This window comes from Canis lupus, chromosome 36, assembly GCF_011100685.1.
Source record: "Canis lupus familiaris isolate Mischka breed German Shepherd chromosome 36, alternate assembly UU_Cfam_GSD_1.0, whole genome shotgun sequence".
Taxonomy (NCBI): domain Eukaryota; kingdom Metazoa; phylum Chordata; class Mammalia; order Carnivora; family Canidae; genus Canis; species Canis lupus.
This window is the reverse complement of record NC_049257.1, coordinates 7,236,491-7,251,689: the sequence shown is the minus strand read 5'-3', so window position 1 is coordinate 7,251,689 and position 15,199 is coordinate 7,236,491. Positions and strand designations below refer to the sequence as shown.

General features: G+C 33.5%; 1 protein-coding gene across 2 annotated transcripts in view; it reads right to left on the bottom strand.

The window, feature by feature from the left end:
* PSMD14 (proteasome 26S subunit, non-ATPase 14) overlaps window positions 1–15,199 on the bottom strand; it is a 102,723-nt gene that overhangs the window by 26,484 nt on the left and 61,040 nt on the right. For both annotated transcript variants that reach the window (XM_038584652.1, XM_038584653.1), the window contains exons 6-7: window positions 13,321–13,391; window positions 12,190–12,340 (exon numbers count right to left, since the gene is read on the bottom strand). In XM_038584652.1, coding sequence (XP_038440580.1) covers window positions 12,190–12,340; window positions 13,321–13,391 — 222 coding nt within the window. The remainder of the gene's footprint in view (window positions 1–12,189; window positions 12,341–13,320; window positions 13,392–15,199) is intronic.

Below are 15,199 nucleotides of genomic sequence, written 5' to 3'. Positions count from 1 at the left end.
CAACAACCTGCAAACCAAAATTAGATTTAGTACGCAATAAAAATATAAATATGGCAATATAGTCTACATTTCAATTTCTGTACAATTTTATAATTGCCTTTTGCACTGTGAGAATAAGCAGGTTCCTTCTTTAGAGCAACCTATCAAAATAGACTCATTAATGTCCAGTGCACTAATGAGCAATGGGTGAAGAAGGTGTTAATTATGCCACAGTAAGATTCAAGAAAAAGCCCTGGTGAGCACTTGGAGGTGTGTTTAAGCTGAAGGCGTTTCTCCATGTTTATGTATTTACAGCATGATGCAACAGAATGACAGCAAAGTGGTCACTCCATGATAAGAAAGGAAATCTTAGATACAGTATACTGGCACAAGGAACCCCCAAAGATTAATTAAGGTATAGGGAAGGGGACAGGGGAAAGAATCCATTTTTGGAGCTAGGTAAATTTTCTAAACAGTTTGTTTTAAAGTATACATACACTAAACCAGTCCAGTTTATAGCTTATAAATCCAAATAGTAATTTAGCCAAAAAACTTTGCACAAAAACTACTGCATCAATACGTAATAACAAAAACTTCCAAACAAAAGTATAAAGAGTATTTTCAGGAATGTGATGGTAGACTTTTATAATTCCTTTCCATGCTGAAGTCCTATATCCCACACTGAATCCACACTGTATCTCCATCCACCAGCCTGACCATTTAATTTTTTCTGGTACAAGTGCCTTGAGACTTTTCAGAGGTCACTGCAACAGTAGACAGCTTATAACAAAACCATTAGCAGTTTGGCTAGCTTAGGGAAACCTCTTACTTTCCTTTTTTGTTTATTATCACTGCATGAATCTGCAGCATATGATAGTTTATAATTTCTCAGGCTTGTTAAATTCATGTTAAAGGTCTGTTTTCTTGTTGAATAAATTTTGTTCATATAATGCTGCCTATTTCATACACTCAGTCTTTAATAGCACCTTTGGTCTATGCGCAACTCACAGATCAAAACAGAGGACTAAAATAGGGGTTGATGATGCTATTTACATGTGTGATTCCTGCTGTCTTCTTGTTAGTAGCTTTAATATAATAGAAGACCTTGTCTGTTTTGTAATTAACACATCTTTACTGGAGAGATATTTGGAAGTGATTGCTGTGAATATACTGGTTAGTAAAATAAACACAATCACACACCACTTTCTGTTATCAGACAAATTTGTGAATTGTACACATTATACTCCAGATCAACAAACTGTGATATAACAGCCAAGTAGAAGACACATATTTATATAACCCTTTATTTTTCTGAAAATATGTATTCACTCTGACCTTGCAAATATAATTAGCTTGTGGGATGTGCAGATTTCAGTACCATGGTTGCTTTACTAATTGCAACTCTTGGAAATAGATACTAAATATTTGGAAGCTGCCAATACAAAATAAAAACTGCATCTTTTTTGTACATCTGTCTTAGCTTATAAAAGCAAAATAGTTTTAAAAACAATACTGTGTTCCATATTTATTCCAAGCACACCCAAGGGTCAAGGACCTATCATTTCATTTTAATAATGAATCTGGTTTAGGACTCAAAACTGTAATTATTTTTCAAATTCAGTTTAATCCATAATTTTTTGGCTCCTTTCATGAGTACAGTACAGTTTACCCAATATGCTATTTATTTTCAAATTCATATTTTTATATCAACTGCTAGGTCACTGAAAGACTAAATTTCTAAAGCACCAATCTATGTTTCCCAATTTTTACATCAAAGGAGGCTATATTGTCAAGTTTCAAATTACTTTAATACAAAGGTGTCTGAAAGAAAAATGCATAAACACTTTTGGCAGTAGTTACTATAATTATAACCTCTCTATCTCTGTCTATCTTTTTTAACAGTAGCTGCCTCTGGCATTTCTAATTGCACTTAGATTGAAGTCAATGACTGCAGAAAGTGCTTATAAATAAACTGAAATGATTTTTTTAACAAAGCTTGAAAGAAAAATTTTAAGACCTTGAAATCAATATCAAATATCAAAAAAAGAAGAGAGCTGTAATTCAGTTACCAGTGGTTACATATTTAAAAACAAAGTCTCTAAATGACTATAAAAAATGGTAGGTGTAGAAAGAAAAGCAGTACTCCGTATCAAATACCCTTTATCACCTAGAAATGACCTATTATCAACTGCTTAGGGTGTTTCTAGATTCTTTAAAAATTAAGGGTGCATGTGACCTGGGAAGTACTGCTGGGGTTTGTGACCCTTTCGTTACTTCTGCTGCCATGCACTGCCAGGCATCTATAAGAGAAAAACATCTTCTGTCTCTTGTAAGCCCACAGCATAAAAAATTCAAAGAAATCTTACTTTTTATGCCATTTCCAATGAAAAGCACTAAGAACTAAAACTGACTCATGCCAAATGCATATCACTGAATTGCTGTGATTTCTTAGTCTCAAGTTTGCAACACGGAAATTATTTATAAAATGTCAATTTTAGCTCTGGAAAAGAAATTCCTATGTGTATGTACATTTTCTTTCTTCATCCTTGGAGAACTGCTTACTGTAGCTAGAGATCTGTAGTACAACTTCAATATACTGGGAGAAAAGGGGGATGGGGTGTAACTAGCATAATGTACTTTTTTTGACAAGTGAAGACATGCATCAAAATTCAAACAGTAAAGCCACAAGTTCTGAACATGTATGCTTAATGAAAACAAACGGATCTTTAGAAACTAGTATGGCAAAAGGTAATTAGACATTTTTAGATTCATAAAACTTTCACAAAGTAAAGTTCAGCAGAATTTTTTAGGGTATGCATGTAGTCAGTCTGATATAGGTACTTAAATACTTGAGACACTAGAGTCAGAATCCTGCCTAAGTTACAATTCTGGTTCTACCACTGGCTAGCTCAGCAACCAAGGATAAGTTATTTACGCTCTCAATGTCCCCCATTTGCTCATGAATGACACCTCGCAGAGTTGGTGATAAGATTACATGAAATACATGTATATCTGCCACTGTAGTTCTTAATGTTATTAACTGTGGCAGTCACAGAGCTGCCCAGCTCAGACCTCTTTTCAACAGAACCTGCTGCAGAGAGCGTAGTTGACTCACCACCTCCACATGCTACACCTTTGGATCTTCTGGGAGGTCACCCCAGGTCATGTTTCCTTTGGGCTGCTCCCAGCCAAAGACTGAGCAAAGTGGGGGTACTAGAAACTAGCCATTCCTGCCAAATAAAGGATTCCTCCCCAGGGCAACTTTGTCTCAAGGATTTCCCATCAGTCTGACTGAAACTTTCTCAGAAACATGCTGTATAGTCTGATACTATACCTATCTTCCCAATTCCACCCAATTTCCAATTCTACCCTCCCTTTCTCCTTCCACAGGGTCACACCTGTACTGCTTGTCCTCTTTATCCATCATGAGTATTTACCCTAATAGATCTCTTGAATAGTTAACCCCATTTTGGAGTCTGCTTCTTGGAGCACAACTGACCTGGTAAACAAAGCAGAGTCCTGCTACTGCAATACGGTGTTAAAGTTAGAAAAGGTTACTCCCCAAACTACTTCAGAATTATAAATTTGGCATCCACAGATATTTGACATATAAAAACATCGACAGAAAATTAGGGAGAGGGCACCTGGCTGGCTCAGTCAGAGGAGCATGTGACTTAATCTTGGACTCATGAGTTCGAGACTCTCATTGGGGGGTAGAAGTTACAAAAGGAAAAGAAAAGAGAAGAGAATGTTAGGGAGAAATATTTAAAGATATCTATTTCCTTAGGAAAATTCCTAATTTTTTAAAAAAGATTTTATTTTATTATTTTCTTTTTTTTCAAGATTTTATTTATTCATGAGAGACACAGAGAGAAAGAGAGGGGGTGAGGGGAGAGAGGCAGAGACAGAGGCAGAGGGAGAAGCAGGCTCCATGCAGGGAGCCAGATGTGGGACTCGATCCCAGAACTCCAGGATCACCCGCTGAGTCGAAGGCAGACGCTCAACCGCTGAGCCACCCAGGCATCCCAGTTCCTAATTTTTTTAAAGTATACAGTTATACTAAATATTATTATCTCTTTTTAAAAGTAGCAATACGGGACACCTGGGTGGCTCAGCGGTTGAGCATCTGCCTTGAGCCCAGGGCGTGATCCTGGAGACCCGGGATGGAGTCCCACGTCAGGCTCCCTGCATGGAGCCTGCTTCTCTCTGTGCCTGTGTCTCTGCCTCTCTCTCTCTCTCTCTGTTTCTCATGAATAAATAAATAAAATATTAAAAAATAAATAAATAAATAAATAAATAAATAAATGTAGCAATACCCCTAGAATCTTGACACTCCTGCATAACAGGCATTTCTAGACCAACAAACAAGAAACTTAAAACTGAACTAGACTGTTAATGAGCTACAAGAGACTCACTTCTGGGTCACTGGTCTGATACCAACTTAGAATACCAACTGTATCTGGTGGCTACTCACGCAGCCTATATAAAATGAACAAGTGCTTTAGATTCCTTTCTGGTACACAAACTAAAGCAATACAGTTGGTATGCTTCTTGAGAGTTCCACAAAAAGGAAAGAAATAAAAAGCTTTACAGACTAAAAGTCAGAGCTCAACCAAATTAACAAAGTGGTAAGGCAGGTGGATAAGGGACTTACATACATTTCTTGTGACTTTAACATCATCTTCAAAGAAAAATGCAAATATATGCTTTAAACTGCTATCTCTCATTAGGCAAGGTCATTATTGCAAGAATAATATGTAAAGATTAATACTTGGTTGTATATCACTTTTATGTATTTTTATTGAGCTTCTCAATTAAATATTTAGAAAAATTATCTTGTTTAAGCCTCTGAACCAAGAGATAGGCATTAATATTCACAATTTATGCATGAGAAAACAGAGGCTCAGAGAACTTGGATAAATTAAATGAGATAACACAACTAGCAAAGTGATACCACTATGATTTGTACATACACAGCATGCCAAAGCTAGTACTCTTCATCACCAAGCTATTTGATGTAACACTTTCTCTTTACACAAAAGCAAGAAAAGACTATTAGATTTAGTTTCTTGACAGCAAGTTTTTGTCTTATTCGCCACCAAATATCCATTCCCCAGCAGAATACTTGGCACATATAATATGGTACAGAATAAATATTTATTGAAATCAAAAGCTCCAAAGAAAGCATTTTATATGAAATTTTATCATTCGTGTTATTTTTCCTTCAAAAACGGCCATTTGTTATCTATAAAAGTCTAATCACTAGCTTTACAAAATATATACTTCCTCCTCACTGATCCTCCTCACTATCAGTCTTGAAATCATAAAATACTCTTCCACAGCATACTAAACTGAAAAACCCAAACATCACAATGCACTGACCTGTGTTTAATCTGGAATAAAAACTGCATAGAGTATTTGGAATGTAAAAAGCGGCAATGGATATCTATTAATCAGCTTACTAGTTGTCTAAGAATAATTACTGAGGAATCAACTATGACCTATAAGAATATCTAGCACCATAATCAATCCTAACTTCTTTAGGAAGTTACAATGATAAGAACATATTAAATTTATTAAAATATATGAGCTATGGAAAAGCTTCTTATACAAAGTCATAGTTTGCATTTGCTGGTACAAAACTGGCATTAACAACAGGGAACTAGAGAACTAGGCCTCCAGTATATGCCTGTCACACAGTAGTGTTAAGTATCTGTTGAATGACCAAAGATCATTAGACTAGGGAGAGAAAAGTATTTCAGAATCAAAAGTCAATAAATAACATTCTTATAGATAACAGGAAGTGTTTTAAAAGTTTTTCCTTTATCTTTATTGAAAGTTTAATTTGAACTAATATGAAACAGATTTATAGCACTTGAAATGCATGGCAAGTACTAAACAATAACAAAGTAGCTCAGAGACTGTATTATTAACACAGAAACTACAAACTAAAAGAACTATACTAAGAACTGTTAAATCAAAAAAAAAAAAACACACACACAAAAAAAAAGAACTGTTAAATCTATGTAAGATTTATGTTTCTTAGATTTTTAAACATAAAATTGCTTTAACATTCCTAGCTGACAATTTCTGATAATAAGAGTATAAAACAGGAAGCAAACAAAAGATAATATAGTAACTAAACTTGTTCCAAGAGTTGGATGGGTATGCTCACAGATCTATATTAGGAGTGGAAATAGAATTTTTATGTGTCCTATTTTCTATTTTTCTCTTGCAATCTGGAAAACTAGATGAAGAAAAGGTGTATATGTGTATACAATTTGAGAGTAGGACTAACCAGCCCTAACTGACCCTTACGGGATATTGATCAAAATAAAATCTTATGAACAACAGATATTCTGATTATTTTTCTCTACCTTTAGAAGACAAATAGCATATTAAACTTGAATTCTAGCTCTGATTACACAAGGTTCGAATTCATCAAGGTAATTATCTATGAACAAATGGCTCAGTAACCTTATCAATCTTACATTTCACTCATTTAATAAATGTCTCTATGACCACTACCTATAAAAATTACTAAACCTCACAAAATTTACCAGTCTTTTATATGTTAAAAGCCAGAAATGTTAATAACTGGCTGCTGACACATTCATTCTTTGATTTTATTTTGTAAACATTTACAAAGAAAATGTCTTTTTTTTAACTGTTAATTTTTTTACTTTTTAAAGATTTTATTTATTTATTCATGAGAGACACAGAAAGAGAGAGGGGCAGAGACATAGGCAGAGGGAGAAGTAGGCTCCCTGCAGGAAGCCCGTTGTGAGACTTGATCCCAGGACTCCAGGACCACACCTGGGCCAAAGGCAGACGCTCAACCGCTAAGCCACCCAGGAGTCCTGAAGAAAATGTCTTTTTACCAGACACTACATGATTTCCCAGATATGAAAACATTTCTCCACTAAAAGAGGCCTTGATCTTGCAGAGGAGATAACACAAAACCCAAAATGGTTTTGACTGTAATACATTAATCATAATCACTTCAAAGGTCAGAATTTTAAAGTATTTATTTTTCTCTTCAGCATGTCTGAAATATGTCAGAAAAATAGTGCTTAATAAAAATCAGCTGATTCAGAAGAGTATTCTTAAATTAGGAGGTACAAAATACAAAGGAAAGTTTTCATTTCTTTTGTAGTCATTACCTTTACCTTCTTGAAGTTTGTAACATAGTTACAGACCTGTTCTTAATAAAATTTTCAGAAACACTCATATTCTATATTTTAAAATATGCTATCTATTAATCTTAATTTAAGAGCAATTAATTTAATCTTCAGAATAAAATGTCATTTATTGCACATCTCCTATATGGTATGTGCATTCTACTCATGACATATCACTTCATAATACTATGAGATAGGTACTAAAAGCCCCGTTTTATAGATGAGAAAACTAAAGCTAAAGATCAGATAACTTGCTCAAAGTTATACCATAAAGAAGAGATAAGGTGATAAAAATGAGATTCAACTGCAGGCCTGATCCCAAAGCCTTTTGCCCTTCATTACTCTATCCCCATTTATGACATGTATTTTTTTAAATATTTTATTTATTTATTCATGAAAGACACAGAGAGAGAAAGGCAGAGATGTAGGCAGAGGGAGAAGCAGGCTCCAGACAGGGAGCCTGATGTGGGACTTGATCCTTAGACAGCAGATCACGCCCTGAGCCAGGGGCAGGTGCTAAACCACTGAGCCACCCAGGAGTCCCTGACATGTATTTTTTAACAATAAAAGAAAAAGCTAAAATAAAACTATTTTTGAGTAGTTTTAAATTTCCACCATCTGAAGCTTCTAATACAAAATTCTGGGATAAGTAAAGTATTTCCCCCCCGCCACACTGAAAAACATAAAATCTTCTAAATCTCTGAAAACAAAAGGTAAGCTCTTATCATTTTCATTCCCTAATTCCTTCCTTCTATACTTGCATTTACTCTTCAAAGCCCCAACTTTTTTATAAAATGCTGAATGAAAACAACAATAACATCAAAAACTATTCATTTTACGTCCTAATCTATCTGTGAAAGAAGCATGAACAAAGAGGTAAGTATACCACCTCTATTATTTCTACATTCTTCTCCAGAAGGACAAATTTCTCTTTCCTGAGTGATGTCCTGCCCATCCACCAAAGCTCAGTCCAAGCTCATTTACTTTGTGCAATCATACCAATTTCTCTCTTCCAATTTGCATTTACTATGTTTGTTATACAAGTAGCATTTTATTGCATATTGGCACATGCAAGTTTCTGAATTAAGTATTTGTTGAATTATTTCTGTCTCTAGCAACCGATTTAATACTTAGTTATTGAAACAAAGCAGTATCAGTGTAATTTGTATTCTCTATCAGTATGCAATATAAGATTATCAGCACATAATTGGCAGAATGTTATCTGGCTCACTAGATCTATGTTATCTGGCAAACACAAAATGTATATGACTGATCTTCTCAAAAGACAAAGATTGGTTTTTTATTTATTTTATATGCCAGAATCATTAGCACACAGGTACATCAGATGTACTTAAGAAATATCTGCTGATAAGTTGTATTTCTGATCAGAATGAATGAAAATTTCTCAAGAAAATTCAGCCATTGTGAAGATTTATATGGACTGAAGGGTTATTAGTGTTTTTTTTCTTTCAGTGTTTTCAAAATAGAGAGCAAATACAAAGATTGTTATCAGTTAGCAGGTAACATCTGAACATTTTACTGACAGGAATTATGATAAGAAAATAGGTTCTCAAAAGTATAGTTGCATGGTAGTTTTATGACTTTGCACAAAGTCATCATTCTTTTCGCTCTAAAGAAATATAATCTTATATAGAAATATATAAGAAATATAATATAACTTGTATAATTTACAAGTTAAATTAACTCTTAAATTTGCTGCGGGATCAAGTCCAGTTGTGGGCGGAATATACAAGATAACAAAACTTTAAGCAAAAGGTTGCCACTTTACTACTTGAGAACTGAAGCTTAGAATAGGTGAATATGTATATTTTACAAATAAAGCAAAACAAAATTTTAAAAACTATTTAACATTTAGAGTGAAGCACACCAGTAATTTCTATAGCTTACTTTTCATTTAAATTATACATGTTATTATCATTTTCCACCTGTATCATTTTTAAATATTTACAGGATTAAGTAATATACCGAGTGCTATGGATTCTTTATATATAAGTATATTTTATTATTTATGTAGGTCTCAATGTTTAGTCCTAGGGATGTCACAAAAGCTGACATGAATGAGTCTGACTAAATTGCTTCTTAAAATTAATACAACAAAGAGTATATGAGGAAAATCAATTAATACATAGTAACTACTATAAGTAGTAGAGTGAACTACTAAGAACTTAGATAAAATATGTAGCCCCTTCCCCTGACTTACACTAAAGAAAAGGGAGTGGTGTTGATCCATGTTAGTTAAGAAAAAGTCTTGCAATGGCCTCTGGTACTCATTCTCCAATCATGAGTTACTCTAATTACATAATTCATAATTATCTAATATTAAAGAGACAGTAAAACAGCTTGAGTTCTGAAATTTTATAGACCTGATTTGTATCCTTGTGCCGCTGCTCAATAATGCTATAATTTTGGACAAAGTAATCTCTTTGACCCTAGTTTTTTTTTTTTTTACCCTTTCATTGATAAAATAGAGTAATAACAGTATCTGCAGAATTACTAAAGAATACATGAATATTTATCACTGTAATACCTGGTATGCAATAATTCCATAAAAAGTAAACTATAAAAGGAAATCAGATATGAATTAATGAGATTGCAAAGAATCAGTGCTTACCTAATCACTCAAAAGAGAGAGATAATATTAGGATTTATAAAAATGAAAATATAAAATTTACAGGAAAAAAGTATTAAGTGAACAGAGACTCAACTTGAATAATTTACATATAGATTGTCATTTTAACTCTTGATCCAATCATTGTCTTACTAAATATTTTGACAGCTTTGATAAATCACATGCAGGGAAAGGGGAGGGAGAATCCTGGGCTATTCTTCATTTTTTTGTAAGCTTATATTCTTAGGTTTAATATTTTAACTGGAACACTCTGGCCATGGATTTACTAGCATTTAATTTGGGTCATAGTTCTGAGAGGTCTTGACACTAAAAGAACCAGAAATTATAACCAAATTCAGATATCCTACAGAGGAAGTTACATTATTAAGAAAGAACTGGATTCTTATTTCAGGTAGTATTATTATATGAATCTACATGTTAGGTATAAGAAGTGATGTGAATCATCAGTGATAGATAGTTATACTAAATTTTTCAAAAATATTTTTCATGACATATAAACCTAGACAGTGATACTTATGATTTTATAAAGTAACTTTAGATATATTTTTTAAAAACCTACATTTTGCCATATGTCATGTCATACAAGTATATTTTTTAATGGAGCTCATTCTTTTAATTATATAATATAAACTATAACTGCCATTTAAGATATTATAAGCAAGCTAATTAAAAATAAAATACATATTTATTTACTATATTGTTTTGAGAATGTCTTCATTGTATTTAAGTTTATATTTTCCTTTTCAAAGTGGCCACCATCACAAGTAAATTATCATAAAAAGTCAGCTACACTAATATGACAAAATAGAACTCTAATTATATTTAACATTAAGCTTCAATTATTTTTTTGTAAATATCGCGGCAGGAGGACTTAATCAGACAATTCTGTTATATTTCTAAAATAATTATTACCTACATGAGTTATTCTGAGTTATTAAAAAGATGCCTTAATTATCAGAGAATTAAACCTAAGAAGTATTATACTGTACTTTAATTCAAAAAACTAACAAAAGTCAAGGATTTTCAACTCTATCTATACAGTTAAGTAACAATACACTTAGTTTAAAAAAAGTAAATTGAAATATAGGTAAACAGCAAGCATCAGAAGTAATCCATTCTGAATTGTCTAGTGTATCAGTTTCTATTATTATTGTTTTTGTGGCTAGATTTCATCTCTGAAAAGGTAAATCACATCTAATAGGATCATGATTTAGAGAAGGCCTCAATTTTTATTCATCATAATAATATGATGTCAGAAAGTGTTCAACTTCAAATCATGACAGATAAAAACTCCATGTTTAACAGCCATATTTAGTTTGTTTGAGCTGCTGAGCAGATGTAAATGTAATCTGCAATACTAGGAAACTCCAGGTCTGATAGATAGCAAGCTAATATTTATTTTTAAGTGCTCTAAAAATTATTTGTAAAAGCTGCATAAAAACGATTCCATAAATGTATTGTGATTTTATTTTAACAATTATTCTACACTACAATGGAAGTACATGCTCAAACAAGACACCTCAGCAGTATTTTAAAGCAGTAACCACCTAGCCAATTTCTCTATGTTCTGTAGTTTTTCTAATCCACTCTCCCTGTGGTTGAGCAAAATCGAATTGCCTCTCACATTTGCAGACAGCTCTGTGAAGGTGATAATAGAGCTGCTCCCTGCTGTCATGAGGCAGGAAATAGGAAAATGGCATATGGGGCTAGAAAGAAAGAAATAAAAAAAAGAAAGAGAGAGAGAACGAACGAAGGGGGGAAAAAAGAACTAAACAAGAACAAAAGATTTCAACAAAGAACAACTATAACCCAATATGCTTTGCAAGTTAATCTCTTTTCAGAATCATTTAGCATATTTAATCATTCATCTGTGTCCTCATTCCAAAAATGCGAGTGGCTGATACTAAGTCTTTGGGTCAAGTTTTCATTGTCTAAAATATTTGGAACATCCAACTCCAGAATACGTCCTGCACAATGTTGCAAAACAGTGTCTTTAACTAGATATATAAAATGTTGTGCCAATCCCACATTTTAAAATAAAGGAAGGTAGAACAATGTTAATTAAAATATTAATAAAATATGTACACAGGCTTTTTAACATTCTTAAATCTATGAAATAAAAAGAAATTTAAAAATAAACATTTATGATTAGACAATAGCTGATTACAGTAGAAACAAATCTCTAAGTAGTTATATTGCTAATAATACCAAGACACATTTTTTTACTTGTACAGGTTTTTTGTTTGTTTTTTTTAAGTATACAGACAGGGATTTTTTTGTGTGTGTAAGAATCCTGCTTTAAACAAAAGAAATTTTAATTTAATGTATCTATAAACAGAATGTGGCAGTAGATGCTAATAAAGATATAATCTACTCTACCTTTCCTTTTACACTCTGAATGGGATCCACAACCACTGCCACAGCTCTCTCCGACAAGGCTTCAAAGCTCTGCTGAGTGTTGATATCCACACCAGAAAGCCAACAACCAAAACCAGGGTGACTGTGATACCAACCAACAACCATCTCAGGCCTGAAACAAAGAGGGCATTCAGCGGTTCAGAACAGAACAAGTAATACACATTTATGATATGAAAAGAAACAACACACTAACAGGATATAAATTAAGAAGAAATGAAAAACACACAGGTGTGAAAAAGCACCATTAGAAACACTGAAATCATACACCATATTATCCAGAAAACATGGAAATGAATAAGCATGACAAAGAAGTGCTATCATTAAGAGATGCACATTAGCAGTGGTAGATAAGGCTTTCAGTTTTTCACCTTGTTACCACACTTTCTCTGAGCCAGTTTTTACCCTTTCAGCATTCAAGTAAATATCTACTCTTTAACTCCTTAGCTCTGGGAGTTGGATTTTCCAGGAAGAGTACATTTTTAACAATGGACACCAGGATCCACTGTTGTGAAAGGATTAAATATCAATTAAACCAGCAGTAGAACTAGGAACTCAGTCAAAAACCAATTTGCACTGTTCTGCTCAGCTGCTGAGCCTTTTGCTAACATTAATTTTGAAGTTTCTTCCACAGTAAAAGAATTTGAGCAAGAGAATGACAACTATTGAGATTTAATCTGGGAGGGGTGGGGGGAGAACTTGAAGAACATTTGAATTCTACTTTCTCTCTTTTTAAAAATCATATGCCTAATATAATTAAATATTCAGAATCTTATTCAGTTCCAATACATGGAACATACAAGCTCTTTCGATTATAAGTGACTACACAGGAACTCCATATGCTAAACAGGGAAGCTACAGCCCAAGTTTACTATGTGATGGTTGAGAATTTTAACATGAGGCAGTTTTCTCATTGGCAAATTTCTCTGATTCTAGAAAAAAGAGATACTAGATAGGTGGTTACACAGCACTGAGAGTGATACTTTTACATTAACTACATGGCTTTTTTTTTTCTAGGTATGATATTCGTAAATATACAGATTTTGAAATACAGCTATGAAAATATTCCCATTATTCCTTTATATGATTACTTACCTTCCTGTCTGCTTCAACATATCTAACATTTTGGCTTGGAACACTGGATCAACTGCCTCCACACTAACACCCTAGTTTAGATAGAAACACAATTAGCTTTTAGAACTATGAAAAAAGACCCACAAACATTTATTACATCCTAAATAAACAGAAAGTTACCCCCAAACCCCCTATGCATATTATTCTGGGATACCAAAATAATTTTATAGGTTTGGGTACCCATAATTGATTTCTACTTATATCATTCAATTATAGCCATACTTTAATAAAACTAAGACTGCTAAGTATCAAACTGCTATTAGCTAATAAGTTAAGACAGTTTTTGGGATCCTTTAAGAGTTTATGGCTATGGCTACATACATGCACATTCACACACATACACACCACCACCACTACTACTACCAGAAATACCAAATAATTGAACCAAGTATTTTTGGTTAGACCTACCTTGGTAAGCATACTTTCAAATGCCATTACTGATACCTGATAAGCACTATGTCTCTCTTCCATCCCATCCGAAATTTTATAACTATTCAGCTATTATAATAATCAACAACCCGAAATCTTTTTTTTCCCCCTTGGTAATATAAATACTTTGAAGAAGGAAAATAATTTGTGAGTTTCCCAGAGTAGTTTTTGTTTGTTTCATGGGTGGGTAGGTTGGGAGGGGAATAAGTTCTAACTAAAAGGACTATTCTTGATTTTGGTTCTGGCCATGATCTCAGGGTTGTAAGATTGAGCCCCACATTGCACTTCACACTGGGCATGGAGCTCATTAAGATTCTCTCTCCCAGGCAGCCCGGGTGGCTCAGCAGTTTAGCACCGCCTTCAGCCCAGGGCGTGATCCTGGAGACCTGGGATTGAGTCCCAGGTCAGGCTCCCTGCATGGAGTCTGCTTCTCCCTCTGCTTGTGTCTCTGCCTCTCTCTCTGCATCTCTCTGTATCTCTCATGAATAAATAAAATCTTAAAAAAAAAAAAAAGAAAAGAAAAGAAAAAGAAAAAAGATTCTCTCTCTCCCACTTCCTGTGCTCCTCCTCCAATTCCCCATTGGCGACACTCTATAACCAACTGTTTTAAATGTTGCATTATCTTGCTAGTTCAACCAAAAATTTTTAGACCATGGAAGAATTAAAGGCATTCATGTCACCTCTCCAGTGATAGATCACTGCCATTATAACTCTTACAAGGCTTTCTTCTAATACTAGGAATTTAATTCCAAAAAGCCTGTTAACGTAAGCACTTTCTTCCCACCAAAACAAACAATATTTTGAATTCTAACTGAGAAAGCATCCTCAAGAACAGGGGTATACAATCTGTTGCCGATAAGGTTTTTTAAAAATATTTTTAAAGGGTATTTAAAAAAAAATAACAAAAAACACAAGAATATGAGACAAACATATGTCTTTATAGATAGTTTGCTACCTTTTGGGCCAGAAGAAAATCTTTCTAATCTACTACATGGAATGAACATGAAGATCAAGATCTTCTTCTGTCAAACAAGCATTTACAAGGAAATAATGATACTAAAGCTTAAGAACTCTTTTTTATAATTGATAAGGACCACATGTAACAGAAAATACTAGTTAATTTTATGTTTTTCTTATTCTGACATGAAAAGGAAAATATAAGTAAAAATAGTCTATGATATAAATCTAAATCTTTAGTTAATACATGGCATATTTCCCTATATTCAGATGTACAAAATAAATACAGTGGATACCAGGTGGACAAAAATCAGCAGATCTAAATTAGTTTACCTCAACAAATTAGTCCAATTGAAGAAAAATTTGAGTATTTTTCTATGCATTATTTACAAACACACTGCAATCTGTAGTAACTATTTAAAATGTTGGAGGCTCGGGATCCCTGGGTGGAGCA